Below are 23,947 nucleotides of genomic sequence, written 5' to 3'. Positions count from 1 at the left end.
CAATTGTTGCTAAATCTTAATTGTTCTGGCACCTAACAAGAGTAATTAATTTCACTTCATATTCGAATGATATTACTCCCAAAGTAACACAATGAGAATACCAACAAATTTTTCATCCACAATTTTGAATTTTCTTTGAACACCTCTGAACAACATGGCATCCGCCATTTTTCGAAGGTGGACGCCATTTTTTTTTTAATGTGGAGATGCACATCTTCTTGCATAAGTATTCGTTCCCCACATTTTTTTTACATGGAGTTAATACTTATGCAAGTTTATGTGCAAATCGCAGCTTGTAGGCAAAAAGAGAGCAACCGTCGAAGTTGGTTCTCTCGTTTAGTTTTTTTCTCTCTGGCCTTACTATCAAGTCCCTTAAGTCGTCTGAACATATCCAAACGTAGCAATACCAAGTGACAGCTGTCAAAAAGATCAACTCCTAAAAAGTACTACCAGATTGATACTAAACGTATAAAAAACACCCGTTAAATTTAAAATGTATTACAAACATTAAGAAAATCAATTCAACGTAAAAAAATATGATGAACTTTTAATGAATTAAGAATACAAACATTTATTTTCTTCCTTAAGAAACCAAATCTAAAAACTTCTATTCTCAGAGTTTTGACAGCAAAAACCAAAAATGTTGTCCTTAATTTTTGCAAAAACAGAAATCTCCAAAATCTTAGAAACATGAACTGGGAGGTTTTTGTATCCGGCAAGATAAGCTTAACAAGCGAAAGCTTTCGATTAAGGCTCAGAGAAGATCTTACTCTTACCAAAGCAAAATAACTAAAAATTTAAATTTACACCCAAATACTTTGCGGAGTAGAAAACTTCAATGGCTCACTACAAACATTTTCACTGGGTACGGGAGGGATCGCTGTGAGTTGGTAATCAGTTTAAATGAAGAAATCTAAGCTCCGGAAAATGGAGTATTAGGTTGGGTGGGACAGAGGCCGTCTCGCAGCATAAGGTTTTTTTAATAGCATTCAACCCAAGTAAGACATAGAAAGTAGGATATGAGAAACTTACAATTGCGGGTATCGAATTATCATAAATAAATTTAATATAAAAACTTGTTAATCATTTAAAAAAAAAATATGTTTATTTATTTTCTATCTTATTGTATATCCACATAGTAGATAACCACTGTTCCCGTTCATATTGACCTCGGGATGCGTTCTGTTTGGTAAAATTTGATACATTCTCAACCAATTCGATGTCAAATGTAAATTCGTCACTTCTGTGGTCGATTTTAACTCAACATACAATTCCATAAGTACTTCCTTGCACTGGCTAAAAATTACCACCGGCCTTGATGGTTTCACAAAAGTCAACAAGGTCTTTGTGATATTCACTGGGTGTTCCTTGGCTGCAATTATCAGTGAATCAAATTGTTCTTTCATCAATTCACAGGCTCGTTTGTTTTCCAATTGCCATTTTTGTGCTGGTTTTTCAGTGGATGTTGATGCCTGAGCCTGAGCAGTGGCATTTTCAGATTCATCTAGTCGGGGCTTCTTGCTGGGATTTTCATCGGTGGGTGTTTGTACTTCGAGTTTTTCGATAACAGCTTCTTGTTCGTCTGGCGAGCCCTGATAGTATTCACGCAAAACCGAGTAGATATTCACAGACACGCAGCGCTTAGTCTGCTCCTCAGGCATATTGAGAGCCAGAATGGCTTGTTTCTGGGGGACATTGCCAGGGTGCATGTGGACCATTTGAGCTTCAGTATCGGCTCCCATAGCATTAAGAAAAGCAGCTGGCAGGAGGCCATTTGTCCCCGATTCATACAGAAGATAATTGCCAAAAGCACTTACACCTGAATAGGAAATCATCTGTGACAAGGTATCTATGCGAATACCTTGAATTTTGTCAGGATCCTGTCGATAGAAGATCTCTGTCAGGAGTCTTATTGAAGGCTGCCGAATTTGAACGAACTCAAAGTACTTCTTTTCCTTCTTTTTCAAATACTTTTCCTGCGAATATTCGGTCTTTGAATTAAAAGTCTTCGAATTCTCGACGATCTTCTCAATTATCTTCGACGAATCATTGCATTCTTCTCGCAGTTTGGAAATATCTTCAGGACCTAGATTCTGAGATCCTCCATCGTCAATTATATTGCGATTATCTGCTCCACTGCCCGAACCACCGAGAACATCGAAAATATTGCGCATTTCTGTTTCGGAGCAAATTTGCAGAGTGCAAGATCGATTACGACCTTTACCTTCCTTTTGGACCATCTTGAACGTAGAGTAATAAGGATGACCATCGATGGCGCGAAGTTCAAGATGATCTTTGCCGAGAACTGCTGTCGTATCGAGGTTGCCGAACTTTTGCAGTTTGGTGTATTTTTGACGCTGCAGAATGACATAGTCACCTGTTTTTATTTTTATTGGATTTTCTAGCATTTTCGTCGCAGTTATTTTCACTATTTTCAGGTGATTTTATTAAGTTTTTCTTGATTCTTGATTTAAATGTAATTTAAAAAATGCAAAACAAAATAACCAAGTCCCACGTGAAGGAAGCGGCTTTTTAATATGTCAAATAAACTGTCATCTATATGACAAAAGGTAGTTTAGTTTGTTTACTTATTTGTATGTTGAATTGCTACTTATTGTTAAGGTGCGTTTGGTAACATAGTCGGAGATTTTTCATACAAAGTACAAAGGTTAAGTCAAAACGCTCTACACGACCAGCTTCCTCGATGATAGTACTTAAGGTTTTATATACAAAAGTAAAATTCAATTTTGTGTGTTTTTTAAATTAAATATCAACAATTTGAAGGATGGCAGACATTTTTGTTTCCTGTCACTCTCACTTAAAAGATTTGAATCACTGACAAAGACAATATTGGCCTACTACATAGTTACTGTTTATTAGCCAACTTCACGTTGGTCCCATATATTTAATAGCGCTACTAGCCCTTCTAGGCGGTTTTGTTGATTTTATTGAGGCAAAGAAAAAGAGATGGCGTTTAAAAATGAATTATAATTTTGTCCTACAAACCTTCAAGGAAGCTAAAGAGGTCGCTCAATTTTTAGGGAATTTTCCATTGGAATATGAATCAAATAGCATTCCATACCTAATATCTCTAATAATGACAGTGTTTCCTCTTGTCATGGCGGAAAACCTGATAGACCAGAAAAATATATCTCCACAAGAATGATCTATCAAAATTTGATTGGTATTTTTTTTCTACAGAAAAATAAGTTATTTATATCATGAATTGAAGGCAGAAAGTGGAAAGATAACGGGAAATGAAAATGTTGAATGTGAACTACACTTAAATTTCAAGTTTTTTTCTGCATTTCATTTGACAATTCTCAATTTCAGACTAATTCAATTTGAACCATGGAAAGATAAACAATTGAGCAAGGCAATAAAGTTATAAAGGCTTACTATGCAAATGGGAGTTCAAATCAGAATGCATATCGTGAACTTCGTGATTCGGTCAATCGAATCTTCTAACAATTGGAAAAATTGTTCAAAATTTTGAGCAAACCGGGCCTGGAGGAGATGTGACAACACTAGTGCATTCTCGTACAGCGGACAAAATATTACTTCTCTTCGGAATAGTGAGGCTAAAGAGCTGTCCACCTCAACTCGTCATTGTACCCAACAATTGCACCTCTCACACTCGTCATTGATGAACATTATACATTTACACGCTTGCAAGGTGCAATCGACTCAATAACTAAAGTCTTATGTCCATTTCAAACGTCATTATCGTAAAGTGCCAGAATGGTGTCAAGAAATGCCAACATTGGATGATAAATTTTCGAAGAAAGTCATCTTCAGTGATTAGGAATATTTTCACCTCAGTAGAATTGTCAATAAGCAGAATTGCCGCATTTGGCGGATGGTAGTCAAAAATTGATTGTCGAAAAAACAATGCACCTACAACGAGTGTCTGTCTGGTGCGGGGAGGTTTATGGGCTTTACCATCGGAGTTCTGCCGAGTTCGCGGCACCTATTTGGCCGATATTTTGTTCCAAACATAATTGAACATACCAATTATTAATGTTATCATGATAAAAAGAAATTACTGTAATTTCCTAATTAATTTGAATGTTATTCAAAATTAATACCGGCCCTTAAAATGTATTCACTCTTTAGTACGACTAAGATCTATTAACAACAGAACTTATTATGAGTTTGTTCGGTTCAATAGTGAGTCGCCCATTTAGATCAAACATCGAAAGTTAAACTTTCTGTTAAAGGAATTTTACGTAACAAGAGTTAATCCATAAATTCACATCTTCTTTCCTTGTTTGATTGATTGAAATTTTAACTAGCTTCAGAAAATAGCTATTATTGAAATCAAGATGGAAAACTTTTTGAATGTATACTTAACGACCGCAAATCACTCAAAGAATTATGTACGAGAAAAAAAGTTGAAAAAGAAAGTTATTTTTTTGTTAAAAATATATTTTTCCATTTTCTGGAAGGAAATTCATTTTTTTTCCTTATCAGCTTTTGTGTCAAAAAGTGAAACGAATAGTTTCACTGATTTATGTTTCCCGAAATTCCAATGACAGATTTCTGTCAGAAAAACCCGTACGTTGGATTTATATCAGGAAACTTTTGTCAATAAATAATAAAAAAATCTTCAATTATAGCTCTAAACGAGCTGTTAAGAAAATTCAATAATTTGTTTCAAGGATAAAAACCAATGATAGCTATAATTGGCCCCTTCGACTTCAACCCTTCGCTACTCCACGTTCATTAATTACTACTGAACAACAAATCATCCTTGTTCAAATAAATAAAGTACTTATTTTTAACCAATCTAATACTTATTTTTAACGAATCTACGACTTTTTTTAAAACTAACATCCAATAGAATTAAAATGTGTTTCTTCCACCTTTGTTGAAATGTTTTATGAAATCAGGCATTAATCGAAAAATACTGAACGAACAAACCTTTCAGTTGAATTTCTTGTACAGCGGACAAACAAGCATTTCATGACATTTGACATTTCGCTCTACAAAAGTAAAATTATTTTGTTTATCAACGTTTACGCCGCCGATTTGTCTTCATTTACAACACTAAAATAAAAATAATTAAATAAAACAATGGCCAAGCATCATCCAGATTTGATTTTTTGCAGAAAACAACCTGGAGTTGGTAAGGACTTAATAAGAATTTCAATATCGGCTTATTTCATGCCACTTTTCTTCAAACTTCACCTCTAGCTATTGGACGCCTCTGTGAGAAATGCGATGGCAAATGTGTTATTTGTGATTCCTACGTCCGACCATGTACTCTGGTCCGAATATGTGATGAATGCAATTATGGATCTTATCAAGGAAGATGTGTTATTTGTGGAGGACCTGGAGTATCAGATGCTTACTATTGCAAAGAGTGTACAATTCAAGAAAAAGATGTAAGACCATTCCAAGAAAGAAACAATTGCAACAACCTTAACCTATGTACTTGTTATTCTAGCGTGATGGATGTCCAAAAATTGTCAATTTGGGAAGTTCAAAAACCGATCTTTTCTACGAGAGGAAAAAGTATGGTTTCAAACAGAGGTAAATATGCGAAGCAAAAAATTCATACAAAGATGTTTGTAATTAAATATTGTTGTTTTTTTTTTTGCAGTTACTAACATTAGGATTTCACTTGGACTGTCACTTCTTTATAGTTTTCTAATTTAATATAAAATAAAAATACACTGTAATTTCATTCTTTTCTGATTTCTAGATAAAATTGTTCTTTTTAATTGATAAGAATTTTACTATCTTGCATTTTAGTTGTATTCTTTATTTCTTTGCATTAAAGACACCAAATTGCGACTATTCTAATATATGGGGATTTTCTACAGCTAATTAGATTGAGATAAAAGTACCTATTGTAACTTTGAAGTTGTTGGTACAATAGACAAGCTTAAGATTGCCTCTTTGCTATTGTAACTTTTGAAGTTGTTGGTACAATAGACAAGCTTAAGATTGGCTCTGAGCTATTGTAACTTTGAAGTTGTTGGTACAATAGACAAGCTTCAAGTCGAAGGTGTTCTTAATGGTGAATATGTTCAAGCTTTTGCATTAAATCTTGATAAAATGTTGTTATTACGTAATAACAAAACTGGTTGTTTTGCAACGATTTAAAAATAAACTTGAAATTATCAAGAAGGTCCTTCTATCAAACATTAAAAATAATAAACATTTAACAATTTAAAGAAAATGGAACAACAATTATAATTTTTGTTTTTGGCCACTTCTAACTCCAAAACTAATGAACTCAAAAAACTAAACAAGGAGTGAACCTTGTAAAATTTCTACACAAAAAAAAAATCAAGAAGGATTACAAATTCACCAAAAGTTCAGTAATAATTGTAATCACAGCCAAGTTCTTTTATTTATTTTGTAAGGGTATAATTGAAGCTTTGAGAACAATTGTAACATTTCGAAATACAAGGATTCAAAGTTTATCGGTCACAAATTTGTATTACATACGTAAAATGGTTAACGTCACGTTAAACTTAAAACTAACATAATATCAACTACTTATAGCAAAAAAGACTGCAGATGTTAGAAATGTTAGCGCGATAGTCCGATCTGCTAAAAATGGTTCTAAGGCGTAAAGTTCTTCGTAAGCTAGCAGGAATACGAATAAATAGACATGGAGTCGTTCGATTCAATACACCAGCTATGAAGCAGAACTGCAAATACTTTCTGTAACGAGAAAGAGATGAGAGATTTATCAAGGGTTCCATTGGGGTATATGGAGGTATGTACTAAAAGTCTATCAAGCCAGGGGAAAAAACGAAGAACAAACCTTGAAAATCTATGCGGTGATTAGTTAGGGATGGAATACTTATTAGTTTTCTCCCTATGTGACCATGGGAGAAAACGTGAAGTAAACCTTAAGAACCTTCTTCAAATTCAAGTCCATGACTATGAGTAGAATAATAAGAGGCCCAAATTATAAATTATTATATGTTAAGGATCTTGGAACTTTCTTCCAAATCTTTTTAGAAAACCTAGAATTCTATTTTGTTTTAATGTAGTTGATATGATCAGTAAAAGTTTACTTTAAGAAGTAAGAGAGTTTTTCCAAGTTTGTAGAGTTGCTTTCATAGTCAAGTACGTTATGTTTGCGTTTAAAACACATTGTCAATATTTATTTATTTGCATTGCACCATTCCCATAGTCGAATTAGATCATCTTGTAAGGAATCCCTTAAGGAATTACCTGTTATTATTTTCACGTAATCTGCGTATAGTAATGAAATCGAATTTTTAAAAATAAAAGGAAGGTCATTTATAAACAGAACAAATAATAACGGAGAAAGGAGGCTACCTCAAGTGGTAGGGTCAGCTCGTCGCGTTCTATCCAAAGTTTGTCGCCATTTCTTGACGAGGATGGTACATTAGGACTTAGTTCGAGGGCTCAAAGCGCAAATTCTTCGTATTCATCTCGAAATCCACCAAAACTACCCAGCAGACATCCACTAGTCAACTTGTTCATCGATTATCATCATCAAAAGAACTGTCATATGGGAACTGCCACTGTTATATCTGACATTCGTGAAAGCGCCTAGATAATCATAATTCGAGGAGACGTTGAGAGAGTGCGAAAGGCATGTTTTATGTGCAAATGTCTCAAGGCAAAAGCGGTTATGCCGTTAATGGGCCAACTTCCCAAAACTCGCTTAGCGTTTGACTTCAGACCTTTTACTCACTTACTTACTTTTGGAGTAGATTGTTTCGGCCCTTTGTTGGTAAAATTTAGTCGAGGTACTGTAAAACGCTACGATATGATATTCACCTGCCTTACATTCAAAGCAATGCAAATACAGTTGTTGAATGACCTTAGATTGGACCAATGTACTATGGCTGTTAGAAGTTTCCAATAACCGCGTTTTCAAAAGATGTTTCTATAGTGACAACAGTCTTAACTTTGTTGGTACAAAAAATGTATTGGATAAAGATGCCAAAGAGATGGAAGTCTGTCTCTGTGCATATTTGTCAAGGCAGAAGGGTGTTTTATGGCGCTTTAACCTATTCTCTGGGAGGGGCTCGGGAAAGTTATCACGCAGTAAGAACGTGAGAAATTCAAATGTAAGCAAAATCAGCACAAGCGATACTCTAACAGTATTTCGGCGCGTGTGCTGATTATGCATTAATATACTGCAATGCATTATAGTATCAAATTATTTCTAAGAACATAATTTTGTAAATGTTCTCATAGGTTAAGCTTTCAATAAATATTAGTGAGTAAGGAAATTGAATCGTTCCTAGAAAAGGCGTTGTGCGGAACGCCCTCATTGAGGGTCATGGCCAGATAAACCGGTGCTCATTAACACACATTCCGGTTGATCCTAAAGACTCTTCGGGAAAGATGATCGAGACGTTACGGCCCCTGGAATATTCTAGGAAGCAGATTTTTGCAGCAAGCTTTATAGCCGTTGATGGCAACACTTGATGGCTCAGCTAATAAGGCGCTGGTACCTCGAATATCTGCCTGTTATCACCAGACGGTCAAAGTGGTTTAGAGACACGAAACCGGTTCAGACGGGAGACATCGTAATCGTAATCGAATCCAACGAAATATGTTCAGTGTGGCATTTAGGTCGTGTCATTGTGATCTATCCGGAACCAAATGGAGTCATACGAATGGCTCAAGTGAAACTATCTAACGGAGTTATAAAATCTAAGCGATCTATTGGGAGACTCCCTGTGTTGGACTTGGAGTCTTTAACCTAGTTCTCAAGCGGCCCGCGGAATGTCATCGAGTCAAGATTTTTGTGCTTGCAGCAACAAGAGGTATATTTTATATACCTATATATTTTACCCAAGCCTTGTTTTTATTTGGATTGTTAAATCTGAGTTTAATTTTCCATAAAACAAACAATTAAATAATATTTTAAACATTTCTAAAACCATACCATCAAAGTTTAAATTTGAAAATATTGTATCCTAGCCCAAATCATTTAAATCGGTAAAGAGTTGATTAAAATTGCTTTACAAAATTTTAATAACATATGAATTACGTAACTCTCGCTCAAATCTTTTGACGAAACCGAGTTTTTTGTTAGGTTTTTTATAATTTATTAATCAATAAACGTTAGTTTTGAATCTAGTAGAACACCACCAAGGCCAGACCAACTGGATTCTCTATCCAAACGTGATGAATTCAACATATAGTCACAATTTATTATATTACGTTTGCATGTCATACACATTGTCTGGCAATATTTAAAATCAAACGATTTTTAATGCACCATTCCAAAATTGATTTGTATGTATCTTCTTGTAGCTCTTTACAATCCTTGATGAAGTTAAAAAGTCGAAAAAATTGAACATCATTTGCTAAGATTAGCGACATAGAATTAATAGGAAGAGGAGGCAAATCATTCATAAATAAAATTAACAGCAATGGACCAAGGTTACTCCCTTGAGGTACACCAACATTGATTTTAAATTGGAATGAAAGATTACTCATGAGCATGACGCTATAATATCTATCTCAATGATTTAAACGAAATTCACATAAGGAAACGGTCACCAAGTAAAATTTTACTTATTTTATTAAGAAGAATTTCATGACTTAATTTATCAAATGCTTTGCTAAAGTCATTAATTTAAAAGTACTGCAGTTCAAATGTACTCAAGTACTTAACAACTCTTAGTAAGATAAACTATCAAATCATCTTGGACCTATTGTTAGGAAAGTCATACTATCGTTCATGGCTGAAAATTAAGTAAGTAAGTGCGATTGGACGGTTGTTAGTGGGGAAAGAAAATACGCCTTTTACAACCCGTTAAGAGCAATGTAAAGTAGGACAGATGGGTCTTTTTTCCGTAAGGCATACCAGTAGAAAAGAGTTTATATCAACCTCAAACCAATAAAAAACCTACGATAGGCTGATGTTACAAAGCTGTTCATCTAAAAAAACACTAATAAGTAAGTTATTCATTTATTGGGTTGCAATTTTCATAAGAAAAATGAGTAACATTTTCTGAATTTTAACGCTTTGGCTGAGCTGTCAGCTCGACTGGCAAAATATTTATTTTCGTACGATTGAATTCAATAATAAATAAATACAAAATAAATTAGGTGGCGCACCAGTTTGTTGAGTACTAGGGCCTAGTGACTTACAACTCATAATTATGTAACGATTACTGTAATCAGCGATGGAGGGGCCCTACAATTTTAAGCCGACGGTATGTTTCCATGTTTTACAATAATCGGAAAGTCGATTATTCATAAGCTGCAGACTTTTATATGGAGAATTATGTTGTCTGCATATAAAAGGGTATTAACATTTATGTACAATGAATAATGAAAATAGCAGTGCACACTTAAACTATTTTGAGTAATCCGATCCATCCCAAGTCACCGCTTTTGTATCCTTTTATTTCAAAAGCTTAATAATGAATTTCAAAGATGCACCAATTCGAGAAAGCTTATACATTATTGCATTTCAATTAACTAAATCAAACGCATCTTTAAGATTTGCATAGAACCTTCCTGTTCCTAGCTTGGAAAACTCTGAATATTATATTTTTTTATATTGTGCGCGCACTCAAGGGGATATAAATACCCTTATAATGATTATACACAGTGCGAGCAATTAGGAAGGGATGATAGGATTGGAAAGGAGATACCGATGCACATTGATTTTGATAGTCTGTGGGAAATATTGAGCCTGGTAAAGCATTCCACATTCGTGTAGTGTGACTTAAAAAGAAGAATCTCTGTACTTTACTGTACGTCCGAAATTGGGCTCAAGGGTGAATTGATGGGCATTCCAAAAAGAACGAGTATTACCGTTAAATTGTTTGAGGGGAGGAATGCAGCTGGCTATTTCACTAGAACATTGTTTATGAAAATAGCCATAAAATAATGACAGACATGAAACCTTACGGCCGGCGGCGGTGCTCAAGAGATACAAAAGTTTCAGTTAAACAACGGTCACCTATCAATTTTAGAGCTCTTTTTTGAATTCTCTCCAAATGACTAAAATGTGTTATTGGAGCACCTGCCAGATGTGAGAATTATACTCGAGTTTCGGACGAAAGTAAGCTTTATAGACTATAGCCAGATCAGAAGGGGTAAAAAACTACTTGCATCTTCGGAGAAACCTAAACACTTAGCAGCATTTTTTGCGATGTCAAATATGTGATCACTGATAGCTGTTCAGTCTCCTCGATGCAAGTACCACCCATGGATAGTGGCATTGGGGGAGGGTTACGCTTTTGTGACAGAATTGAGTTTTCGATGCATTATTCTACACGGTTTTTGATTGATTGATTTTGATAATGAGATTATCATACGCTGCCGTTGGTAGTCCACGTCCGAAGCACAAGGATGCGAATCTAAAAACGAATATGAGAAGCTAAGGGTACTGTCATCAGCGAAACAATTAAGTGTGTTAGAAGATTCAGACAAAAGATCATTTATAAAAATAAGGAAAAGTGTCGGAGACAAAACGGAGCCCTTTGGACGATTTGAACTCGTCCAATACTACTTGAATTGAACGGTCTGAATGATAATTTCTAACCCATCGAAAAAGTATCGATTCATCAATACTACAAGCACGCATTTTCGATAAGATGCCTTTGAAATATCAAGTGCAATAATCTTACTTTCTCCAAAACGATGTAAAGATTTGTTCCACTGTTCGGTGAGATAAACCATGAGATCACCAGTGGATCTATTGCAACGAAAGCCATACTGCCGGTCATTAAGAAGCTTTCGTTCTTCAAGATATTTCTTAAGCTGAAAATTGATCAGCATTTCCATGACCTTGGAAAGAAGGGACGTAAGTGCAATTGGACGATAGTTAGATGGTGAGGAGGATTTTCCTTTTCTGGGAACAGGCTGGACAAATGCAGTTTTCCATCCACTCGGGAAGAGACATGTTGAATAGGACATATGGAAAAGTTTACGCAGTGGTTTTGCCAGCGTTTAGCGGAGATACTATCCGGGCCAGCGGATTTGTGTATATCAAGATTTTTGTAAGTACTCTAGTAACTGAACGTGTACGAAAGATGATTCGTCACATAGAATCGTTTAAACTATCAAGTTCAGGAGGAGTCATGTCACTCATTGGCAGCGTCGAATTAACAGCAAACTGTGCTGCAAGCAAATTGGCTTTATCAATCGAGCTTACAGAACGAGTGTCATTAAAAACGAGAGTCGGAACCGATGAAGATACGTAGTGTTACGCACATTTTTTACAAATGACCAGAAATTTTTACTACCTTTGGGACATTGTAGTATTTTTTTTACTGTAATTTCTGGTCAGTAGTACCCGTAGCGTGATTGTTAGTGCGTTGAACTCTCATGCAAGGGGTCTTGGGTTCAATCCCTGCCTGTGCCACCTAACTTTTTCACGGGTACTGCCTCTTGCGAGGAATGGAATCCTCCAAGAGTAATTCTTGTCATGAAAAGTGCTTTCTCAAATTAGCCGTTCGGATTCGGCTTTAAACTGCAGGTCCCTTCCATCTCTGACAACATTACTCTTGGGAACAGGAATGGTTGAGAGTTGTAAGTCACTAGGCCCTGGTTCTTCATGCACTGTTTCGCCACCTAATTTATTTAATTTTAATTTCTGGTCATGCAAAAATTGAATGCGTCGTATATGTCCGTTACAGGTCTTTCCAGCTTGTTTAAACTAATTCCGGTTTTCTTAAGTTGGGTTGGCTTTGTAATTCCGGAAACTTACATTTTTGATGATAATAATCTCTTTACAGCTCGAATCAAACCATGATAGATTTTAGCCTATTCGTGATAAAATTTCTCATTCCACAAAGTTTGTAATCATATCTGCACTGGAATTCATGTCACTATCGAGGAAGCATAGTGACCAGTTAAAGTTCCTGAAGAATTCATTGAAACCGTCCCAGTTGGCATTGCCAATAGGTTCTCGTAGGGGTTTTACCTTTAACAGGCATTGTTTGGCATACGAAATTTGCAGATATGACACAATGGTCTGATGTGCCTAGAGGCGATAATACACTGACAGTATATTTATTAGGATCAGAGGTAAGAAACAAGTCTAGAGTGTTGACGGATTGACCTATAACGTCAGGAATCCGAGTATGCTCGTCAACTAACTGAGTCAGGTGGTTTGACTCAGCAAAAATCTCGATATACCTTCCTTCGGATGTTGTCTGACCAAAATAGCGCAGCCACGGAGAATTGAGAACATTGAAATCGCCCGTAACAACGATCTCACTGTGCAGAAAATGGGATACAATTCTCTGGAAAGAGTCGGACAGTGCTTTTGAAGTCGAATTACTATCCAAACTTGGGCTGCGATAAATAAAACAAGTATGAATGATATCAGCTAATAAAAATTAGGTTTTGTGTCAACTTAAAAAGTGCACAAAAAATATACCAATGGAGAGATTGCGGGCCTTTTTACGATTTTCAAAAGAATTCTAAATTTCATAAAACCTTATATTTTGTAATAGTAATTTCTCAGCACCATAAACCTCAAGATTAGCACCCTTAGAATTATTATTTTGTATACGGTCTTATACTGACCTTTATTCGGTTATCAGTGATAGGTCCCATGTCTCAAGCAAAATTTTACTCTTTAGCTTCTTACTACAATATTTTCGATGATAATGAACAAAACAAAACCTAGAAAAAAGAAACCATTCACCGATTTGTTTTAATTGAAAAAAAAAATACAACTTTAAAAGTGAATGGCCAGGAACATCTAGACATTGTAGGTTTTTAAATTCATCACCACTCTCTCTTTATCATTAACCACATTTGAAAAAACAGAAAGAAAAATCAATCCTACATTTCGCATTATCTCAATTACACTCAACCACAACAATTTATATAAATATTATATGACAACAAATTGATATGGAAGCATACATTTATTAATCGCGATAAGCGCCACCAGTCGTAATCTGTCTGCCTCCGAGTAGTGTGTTGAGCTAAAAAATTACCTCCAAGCATCATTATCATATCAGAAGAAGTTAAAACAACGTTTTAGCAGCTACTATCACAATGGACCTAGATAAAGAGTATTCCCCGTCACAATGTAGCCATCGATTAATTGATAACAGTCCAGCAGACATAATGAATTCGTTTGTGAAAATTCACATAGAAGGTTAACGGTTACATTTTTCTTGGTTTTTGTTGTAAGTTCCTGTAACGAATTTATTAATTTCACAATTAACAGAAACTCAGCGTGTAAGAAAAGTCTATAAACATCGTTTGGATGTCAGCTATGGAGACACTGCAATGCAATCTATGGACATTTACTTTAAGGATCAAGAGTCTAGTAAGTTAATCAGTGCTTGAAAATGTCCATGAACCTGAGATTCATGTTTCTGTTAAAAAAATAGATACCCCCATTTTTGTCTATATCCATGGTGGATATTGGATAGAGCTTACTAAGGAGGAATCTGGAATTTGTGTGGAACCGTTGGTGGAAAGAGGCTATAGAGTCGTGGTTATGGATTATGATCAGTGTCCCAATGTGACTCTAGAGGAAATTGTCCAGCAGACTAGAAAGTTTTTGAAGTACTTGCTCAAATACGCAGTGGATACAAATGCTGGGTGAGTGAAGAAAAGACTGTTCGGTTTGTAGTTGGTTGGCAAGAACCAAAAGCTAAAGGTTTTTGGGGGTAATCGTACAAAAAATGTTTCTCATACGTTATGGCAGGTTCAGACAACACAAGAGAATTCATTTGCAGTCAACTACATTCCTTGAACTTACATAAATTCTGGCCAAGGCAAAAAGTAAGTTTTTTTAATTTCATACTTTTCAAACTCGAAACTTTACTTCTCAAACCTTTACCTTGAGTTTATCGTGCCAAAAATCATTGTTGTCTACAAAACACTTCTTAGACAAAATACAATTCCTTCACGACTTGTATTTGCAGTTGAAATAAAATATACTTATTCATTTTCCAATTTTGCAAGGAACCCTTTTACACAAAACATTAAATGAAATTGGGGAGAAAACAAATAAATTATAGAGAAATAAAGTTAAGCTTTCAGTTGAATGAAAGAAAATAACTGTCATTTTGACATTACTAGACTTGACTTGATAGTTAGGGGGAAACTCGACTCTTTAACGTTTGGTGGCCAAATTTGAAACGACCAGTTCAGTAAACAATCATCCAACAGCGGTACGTTTAAGGAACTCAAGATCAGCCGAGAACATTTCCACGATCTGTGAAAGTGTACAACAGAACCCGAGGCCTTGTACAACAACTCGGCCTTTCGCAGACTTCAACTTGGGACTTGGGCCTACACTCCTACAGAATCCAACTGACCCAGGAGCTCAAAGTTCATGACCATAGACAACGCCGTTTATCGCTGACTGGGCTTCGAATCGTTTGAAAGAGGACCCCGATTTTGGCCGAAAACTTGAAAACGACTTTAGTGAGAATGTCACCGTCAACAGCGAGATGAGGTCAAGATGGAAGCTTGCTTGAGAGGTGTTTTGTAGACAACTAAGTTTCTGGTAGTTTTTGCACGGTCCACTGAAGGTAGCGGTTGTTGAAGTAAAGTTCCGAATTTAAAGGTTATGACACTTGCAAAATTAACTAGTTTTTTTGGTCTAAATTTATGTTCAAAGAACGCAGTCGACTACAAATGAACATATGGGATGTTAATTGGAATGCAATTTTTTGGCAGATGGTAAATTACATACTCTAACTTGCCTAACCTTCAAGACCCTTATTTCTTCTAATGTTACTCTTTTTGCAACTATTTATAAAAAAATCTTTTCAATTCAATTAATTTATCTCCAATATTTCAGAAACATCTCCTTCTGTGGTCATTCGGCTGGTGCCTATCTAATTGCAACTTTACTTCAGCCCGCCTGTCTAGAGCTACCAAATTCCAATTTAATAAAGGATTTCTATTTGATATCCGGAATCTATGATCTACGTGAACTTCATAAAGTTAATGCTGCAAATCCCAATAATGTTCTATCATTGGATGAAGAATCAGCTGTGAGGCTTTCACCGATTTTATTTGAATTGCATAAATCTGCAGTTAATATTAAAGTTTATGTTTTGTTTGGAGAACATGATAGTAGTGTGTTTAAAAAACAATCTAAGGATTTCTGTAAGAGACTAGAATCAGAAAATATTCCAACAAAGCAATCTGAACTCTTGGAACATGATCATTTTACTATCATCGAAGAACTCAGAAATGAGGATTCATCTATCATGGGTTTTATACTTAAACAATTGGACTTAAAATAAAAATTAATCAAAAAAGATTTTGTGTGTGTTTTTTTTTTCTTGGCGAGCCTTGAAAAAAGGTCCTGAAGTTCTAGAATAGTTCCTTGGTGAAAGGGATACAAGATCTACATGTTTATATGGAAACTAATGGAGGATTCCTTCCAGTATACATAACACAAAAATTAAGTCAATTTACTTTTCATGAGTTTGTTGGGCTTGGGTCCGAAGGATCACACATTAGTATTAAATGAACAAAAGGCTTAGAACGAGTTGTAGAGATTGCTTCTAAGGTAGGAAGAACTGATATGCAAGTCAATGGTAGTATTCTAAAGCTGACATTAGAGTAGCATTCTTGTGATAAGTTCAAAATACATGAAAAAACCCTAGTTCAACTTTTTAAGACTTTTACGGATTATATTTCAATTTCCTTTTATGTGAAAGTTAAATTGCCCTGTGCCCAAAATTGTCTTTGCAGATAACAATTTTTGCGAGTTTTGAGTGTTTTCTTAATTAAAATAATTGGATCCTGATTTAAGTCTGAAAGCAATGTGAAATGCATGTCTAAATTCTGGAAAACATGAATCTCTATACTTGATAGTTGGGTTCCGGGTATACTGGTGAGCATTTCAGAAAACACTAGTATAACAGTTAGATTTTTTCACTAGAAAATATTCCACTAAAATAACCGTAAAAAGGCAGAGACAAGAGATATTACGAAAGTGGCCAAGTGATGTAAATTAATTAACGATTTTATTTTCACCTTTGTGTGTAAAATTAATAGTATTATCATGAAGAAATATTTTGTACGTTCACTGTACCTGCAAGGTGGCGTTAAAATTTTTTAAATTAAAGGGTAAGTCAAAAAAATTGTGCATAGGCTAATATGGCCAAAACGACTAGGTGTCACCTCAATAGAGTCTTAAGATGATAATAAACGGTGATTTTTTAAGAGCTTGAGAACTTTTAAAAAAAAAAAACGCATAAAATTTGCAAAATATCATCGATTCTTTATTTGAAACGTTAGATTGGTCCATGACATTTACTTTTTGAAGATAATTTCATTTAAATGTTGACCGCGGCTGCGTCTTAGGTGGTCCATTCGGAAAGTCCAATTTTGGGTAACTTTTTCTAGCATTTCGGCCGGAATAGCCCGAATTTCTTCGGAAATGTTGTCTTCCAAAGCTGGAATAGTTGCTGGCTTATTTGTGTAGACTTTAGACTTGACGTAGCCCCACAAAAAATAGTCTAAAGCCTAGTACATACTTCCTCGTGAAGTGAACGTTCGCCAGTGGAGAAAGTAAACTTTTTACATTGCTCACTGGTACACACTTGTGATTACACGATGTGAACATGCGGAAACCAAATGTCAAAGCTTCACCAACAGTTCCCGTACATTTTGCACGTGAATTGCCCGTGAACGAAAATTCTCCACTTTGTTCTCCACTCAGCTTCACCAGCAAGTTCACGGGTGAACCAAAAACTGAAATGTGTATGGGTTCACGAGATGGTTCACAAGTATGGTGGCCAACTTACTGGTCCATTCCTTGAGATGAATTGTTCTCCGAAGTTTTCCCTCAAAATGGCCATAGAATCGCGAGCTGTGTGGCATGTAGCGCCATCTTGTTGAAACCACATGTCAACAAAGTTCAGTTCTTCCATTTTTGGCAACAAAAAGTTTGTTAGCATTGAACGATAGCGATCGCCATTCACCGTAACGTTGCGTCCAACAGCATCTTTGAAAAAATACGGTCCAATGATTCCACCAGCGAACAAACCACACCAAACAGTGCATTTTTCGGGATGCATGGGCAGTTCTTGAACGGCTTCTGGTTGCTCTTCACTCCAAATGCGGCAATTTTGCTTATTTACGTAGCCATTCAACCAGAAATGAGCCTCATTGCTGAACAAAATTTGTCGATAAAAAAGCGGATTTTCTGCCAACTTTTCTAGGGCCCATTCACTGAAAATTCGACGTTGTGGCAGATCGTTCGGCTTCAGTTCTTGCACGAGCTGTATTTTATACGGTTTTACACCAAGATCTTTGCGTAAAATCTTCCATGTGGTCGAATAACACAAACACAATTGCTGCGAACGGCGACGAATCGACATTTCACGGTCTTCAGCAACACTCTCAGAAACAGACGCAATATTCTCTTCTGTACGCACTGTACGCATTCGTGTGGTTGGTTTAATGTCCAATAAAGTAAACTGAGTGCGAAACTTGGTCACAATCGCATTAATTGTTTGCTCACTTGGTCGATTATGTAGACCATAAATCGGACGTAAAGCGCGAAACACATTTCGAACCGAACACTGATTTTGGTAATAAAATTCAATGATTTGCAAGCGTTGCTCGTTAGTAAGTCTATTCATTGTCAAAGCATACTGAGCATCTTTCTCTTTGACACCATGTCTGAAATCCCGCGTGATCTGTCAAATACTAATGCATGAAAATCCTAACCTCAAAAAAATCACCCTTTACTATAGGTTTCATGTACAAAGTTGTCACCAATCATTTTAAATGAAAGAGATCTAAGTTGGTTACTGGAACTCCAGCCCGCAAATGGGAGTTAAACTCTAGTTTGTTATTTAAATCTGCAACCTTGCATCGGCTCAGAAAGCCCGAATTTTTAAGGACATCGTAAATATGACATCCTTAGATGAAATGTAATAATAAATTGACAGCATTCAATTTTGACGGATTAAATACTTCACAATGAGAAACGTAAAAACAACTCACCTAAGATTTCACATAACGTTTTATATCATGACAGATATTTTTACAATGAAAATACTCGTACAATTGTTCTTCAACTCAATTGAGTTTGTATCCGTTAAAACAAATTTTCTGACGAGATTCAACCCAATCATTCCCTATTTTTAACGACGACCTCCAACAATCTGTCATAAAGGAGATCTTAATAATCACACCTTGCAATTTATCAGTCCGCTTACTTTTGACAGCATAATAATGTATATTATTCAACAACAAAAAAATAAATTTAAGCTCGGGCTGCGTACCGCGCACTGGGCTGAAATGCTTTGCTAAATTTTAGATTGACTAAAATTGAAGAGAATTTTGTATGAAAGATAAATTTTGACTGTGCTTTAACGGAAATAGGAATCATTGAGTTTTCGACAGACTAAATGCTTTCCGATAGGTTACATAAAATGACGAAACGTCAAAATGATTCTATTTAAAAAGTATAATGCAAACACCGTGGTATAACATAGGTGTAAATAAGGCCGCTGTACAAGAAAAACAGACAGTTTATAATTTAAAAAAAAAAAAACATGACATCTGCTGTCACTCAAACTTCAAAACTTCCTTCAAATCTCAATGCAAAAAAAAATGTCAAGTCGAGAAATTTTATGAAACTCAAACTCACAACAAAACTCGACAAGAAAAAAAGAAAAACATGTTCGCCTACAACAAAATACTTACAAAATCCAAAAGAAGCTAAAATTCTGCAATTTGGATTTATAATTTAATTATCCGTTGTGTGTGTGTTGAAAATTGCTTAGTTTTTAAGTTTAAACTTCCTGAAAAGTGTGCTGCTGTGTGAAGTCAAGTAAAGGAAGGTGCTTCATCTAAAACAACGCACAACCGGCTGCTGCTGCTGCTAATGCTGCTACTGGTTAAGCGACGATCAATAAAAATTAGGAAAAGAAATCATATTAAAAATAAACTCTCGACGAAGAGGAGAACTCTTAGAGGACGAGTAAAATCAATCAATTCATTATTTATGGCAATCATAAGATAAGAAAATTCATTCAAAAAAAACAATTTTGTTCAATTATTCTGTGACAACAACAAAACAAGCGTAAGCGACAGTGACATCGAAAAAAATGTCTCACAACGATGCCTACAATGCAGTCAAAGGTTTTCCCATAACACCACCGCGTAGTATTTGGGCCGCTTCTGGGGGCTCGTTTATTGTTTGTTTTGTATTTTATTTCTTCTATGGTGGTTTCCTAACATTGAGTCTGTTTAGCTGTTTAGCCCTTGGTAAGAACTTCTACTTGTCTCTCTTTATTTGGTGAGTGTGATTCTATAAACACTTGATTTTTTTAGGTATTCTATATTATGCTCAAGATATATTCCTATATCATCCCGATCTACCGGCGAACTCACGTATCTACATTCCCATTCCGACCATGCACAATCTTCCCCACGAAACCGTGAATATTCACACCCCCGACAAGGTTACCCTGCATGCATTCTGGGTCAGTCAGCCCCAGGAGAGGAGCAAATTTGTGCCGACATTTGTTTATTTCCATGGCAATGCTGGCAACATGGGCCATCGAATGCAAAACGTCTGGGGAATATTCTATAATCTTCATTGCAATATACTCATGGTTGAGTATCGTGGTTATGGACTTTCCACAGGAAGTCCCAGTGAAAAGGGACTAGCTATTGATGGAAGAGCTGCGGTAGATTATTTATTCACACGGCATGATCTCGATCATGGTCAGATTGTTGTTTTCGGACGATCACTGGGTGGAGCAGTTGCCATTGATGTGGCAGCTGATCCCAATTACAGCCGAAAGGTGATGTGTGCCATAGTTGAGAATACGTTTACGAGTATTCCTGATATGGCTGTTGAACTAGTCCATCCTTCTGTGAGATATATACCCAATCTATTTTATAAAAATAAGGTAACAAGCTAAAGAGATACTATTTTTTTTAAAGTAGGAGGTTTTATGTGTGTATTTATTTTCTTTGCAGTTTCATTCCTTAACAAAAATTCGCAAATGCACCTCACCTTGCCTATTTCTATCTGGTCTAGCTGATAATTTGGTACCACCGCGTATGATGCGAGCATTATATACACAGTGTGCCAGTGAGAAGAAACGAATTTTAGAATTTATCGGAGGTTCACACAACGATACTTGGGTAGTGGAGGGGTAAGTTTTTCATTTTGACAAAAATATATAATTTTATTCATTCTCGTTGTGTTTTTTTTAGATATTACCAAGGAATTAAAGAATTTCTGAATGAGTGTCAAAATGTTACATTGCCTCTTCAAAAACCACCCGAAAAGAGTAATGTATGGAATGAAATACAAATTGTATAGTAATTATAAAGTACTTCGTTAATGGTACTAAACAAAACCAACACACGTTAAATATTTATTTAAGATACCAACTTATTATTATTTTTTTTTTAATATTTAAATAATTAAAATAAAATAATAAAATATCGTTTGCAATAAACTTCTTCTAGTTGAGAACATTTAGGTGTATGTAAAACATAATTCTGAGTGCATTATAATTTTCTAGATTTTCAATTTTATTAAATTCTTTGAATGTATTTGAATTAAAAAAAAAAAAACAAAACAAAAAAGTTTAAAATCATAATTAAATACAAAAACTTAGATATGTACTATAAAGATGACCTATCCGAAAAAATTGAAATGAATGAATAAAACTATTTTCTTAGTGAAAGAAAAATTAAAAAGAAAAAAAAACTTTAATCTAAATTAATTTTTAATTTAAATATTTTTTAACATTTGTAGAGTTGTTCTGTAATCAATTTTATAAGGACTAAAGTTAATGACCTCGAAGAAACGGAAGCATCTAATTGGGTTTCTTAAAGGACCTCGCATTTCTTATACTTGAAAAAAGTCATGACGATAGCGATAAAAATAACAATCAATTATATGCTTTCATTATAAAAGAACGGCTTTTAGTTGAAACATCTTACAACTTAAATTTAAGGGATTTGAAAACAAAGAAAAATGAAACGCAACAGTTTTTTTGACAAGTGATTCAAAACATACAGAGTTTGAAACAGACTTGTGTGGTGCCTTTGTGGGGGCAGATATACCCTTGTTAAAAATTCGCAATGAAAAAAAATTCCTTCAGAAATAACCCTTCGCTAAAAATATGTACACAATTTGTACAAAAAACAATCGATGCAATAAAAAACAAAATAAAAAATCGATTTTTATGGGTGTCAATGAACGCAGCGAACAGATATGTTATTGGAATTTCGGATCCAGATGACACGTTCGCTAAAGAAACATTTGTATTAAATATAGCTCAAACGGAAATGATAAATCACTCAACCATCATCGCCCTGCTCTTCGATGATTCGGTTAGAATTCTGGCTGAAGATTTTAATAAAGACTCGATCTTACTTTTTTTATCAGATGCTGCTCCGTATATTTCAAAATCGGCACGAGATATTCAAGTTTTCTACCAAAAAATAATGCATGTTAAATGCCTCGCACATGGACTTCAACGAGTATGTGAAAAAATTAGAAGCGAATATGCTGACATTGACCGTTTTATAGCGAATGGAAAAAAGTGATTTTAAAATCTTCATCAAGAGTGAAAACTAGAACTTCCTCCACAGCAAAGCACGGCTCGAAGCAGTGAACTATTACGCCAAGCATTTTTAAAAGATTGTTCGAATTTTGATGTCTTTTTTTGGCATCAAGCTATTGGCACAGATACTATAGTTCCTATAGTAACTCTCATTATCTGTGCTACTGGTTTCTGGTAACATCAATTTCAAAAATTGAATCACGTGGTTTATCGTTCATTACCATCACACAAATAATAAGTGATGCGGTGAAGACAATCTACAGCATTAACAGCAAGGCTGCGAAATCAGTGAAGAAAAATATAGAACATGGAATGGAAAAAAATGCTGGCTTCGAAAAACTAAAACAAATTGCAATGAATTTGTCAGGAGAGAAATCCATAGCAGTTGAAGAATATACAATTGCTGAAGTTTTAGCATTCAAATACGCTCCGACTACTTCTGTTACGTTGAACTGAGCTTTTCCATGTACAAAAGTGTTTTTCGATCAAACAGACAAAGCTTAATTTTCAAAAACTTTAGTGAAATAGTAGTTATTTACTGCAACAAAAAATTTGTCAAAAATTTTCTTACTGTCTTTTATTCTAAAATGAATTTGCTTTATTAACTTTGTTTTTGTGCGAAGTTGAACTATTGCCATTAAACAAATTTGTTGGATGTTTTATGTACTTCAAAAAGTTGGAGTGAAGAAGAGTTTTGGTATTGTTCTTATTAATTTATTTCCTAAAACAAATAACGCTTTTTATAAACATCTTTTACAGTTATTGAGCATATTTTGAGGGCATATATTTGATTATAAAGGATATATTATAAGCAGTTAAAACTAGTTTTTTAGGACAAATTTTTGGTTGCCCTACTAGTTAATATTCAGCCCTATCGCGAATTCCATCGTAGTTGGATACTTTTACTAATGCAAAAAAAAAAAAAAAAAAAAAAAAAACAACGTAGTGGAAAATCTCATACAATATTGGATTACGAACGAATTTCATGATACTGTTTTCGGAATTTTATTAAAATTTTTGATTACGAGGAAATTTGTGATAGGCTTGATTAATACGACTGTTATGTATATGATTCCTAAGTCACATAATATTGATATTGTGTTTCAATGGTCTGAGTTAAAAGTGAACTAATAACAATTTAACGATGAGCAGCCGCTGAAGAAAAACAAAGATTAGCGAATCTAACAAAATTAAAGGAAAATTATGGACAAACAAAAGATACAAAATTTGATAATAAAAGTGCGTATACGCCTGAGTGTACACTTCACGGCCTTATATGATGAAATAAACCAATTTTAAAGAAAAACAAAATTCACAAATGTAATGTATTTTCTCTATATGATCAAATTGTTTTATTAAATTTTTATTGAAGTTTACTTGTGGTAAAGTTCAGATTTTAGAATCAACATTATTACACTTTAAAGCTGAGATTTGTT

The 23,947-nt window shown here is 34.9% G+C and overlaps 4 protein-coding genes across 4 annotated transcripts; 3 read left to right on the top strand and 1 right to left on the bottom strand.

Moving 5' to 3' along the window:
* Nucleotides 1-1,086: 1,086 nt before the first annotated feature.
* LOC129939014 (tRNA (adenine(58)-N(1))-methyltransferase non-catalytic subunit TRM6) lies at nucleotides 1,087-2,526 on the bottom strand. Its single transcript, XM_056046864.1, has one exon. The coding sequence runs from the start codon at nucleotides 2,406-2,408 to the stop codon at nucleotides 1,116-1,118; it is 1,293 nt and encodes a 430-aa protein (XP_055902839.1). The 5' UTR covers nucleotides 2,409-2,526; the 3' UTR covers nucleotides 1,087-1,115.
* A 2,442-nt stretch (nucleotides 2,527-4,968) lies between these two features.
* On the top strand, nucleotides 4,969-5,741 carry LOC129940603 (PHD finger-like domain-containing protein 5A). Its single transcript, XM_056048991.1, has 4 exons — nucleotides 4,969-5,128; nucleotides 5,197-5,387; nucleotides 5,450-5,535; nucleotides 5,606-5,741. Exons 1-4 carry the CDS (start codon nucleotides 5,077-5,079, stop codon nucleotides 5,610-5,612), a joined length of 336 nt encoding a protein of 111 aa, XP_055904966.1. The 5' UTR covers nucleotides 4,969-5,076; the 3' UTR covers nucleotides 5,613-5,741.
* An 8,117-nt stretch (nucleotides 5,742-13,858) lies between these two features.
* Nucleotides 13,859-16,216, top strand: LOC129939953 (kynurenine formamidase). Its single transcript, XM_056048154.1, has 4 exons — nucleotides 13,859-14,086; nucleotides 14,159-14,260; nucleotides 14,325-14,538; nucleotides 15,749-16,216. Exons 1-4 carry the CDS (start codon nucleotides 13,984-13,986, stop codon nucleotides 16,197-16,199), a joined length of 870 nt encoding a protein of 289 aa, XP_055904129.1. The 5' UTR covers nucleotides 13,859-13,983; the 3' UTR covers nucleotides 16,200-16,216.
* A 3,289-nt stretch (nucleotides 16,217-19,505) lies between these two features.
* Nucleotides 19,506-21,551, top strand: LOC129941959 (protein ABHD13). The gene is made up of 4 exons (XM_056050739.1): nucleotides 19,506-20,187; nucleotides 20,254-20,837; nucleotides 20,908-21,086; nucleotides 21,148-21,551. The coding sequence occupies exons 1-4, from the start codon at nucleotides 20,028-20,030 to the stop codon at nucleotides 21,254-21,256; spliced, it is 1,032 nt and encodes a 343-aa protein (XP_055906714.1). The 5' UTR covers nucleotides 19,506-20,027; the 3' UTR covers nucleotides 21,257-21,551.
* Nucleotides 21,552-23,947: the final 2,396 nt, after the last annotated feature.

The sequence above is a fragment of the Eupeodes corollae genome, chromosome 1 (genome assembly GCF_945859685.1).
Source record: "Eupeodes corollae chromosome 1, idEupCoro1.1, whole genome shotgun sequence".
Lineage (NCBI taxonomy): Eukaryota > Metazoa > Arthropoda > Insecta > Diptera > Syrphidae > Eupeodes > Eupeodes corollae.
The sequence above is the reverse complement of the archived record's forward strand: the minus strand, read 5'-3'. Positions and strand labels throughout refer to the sequence as shown.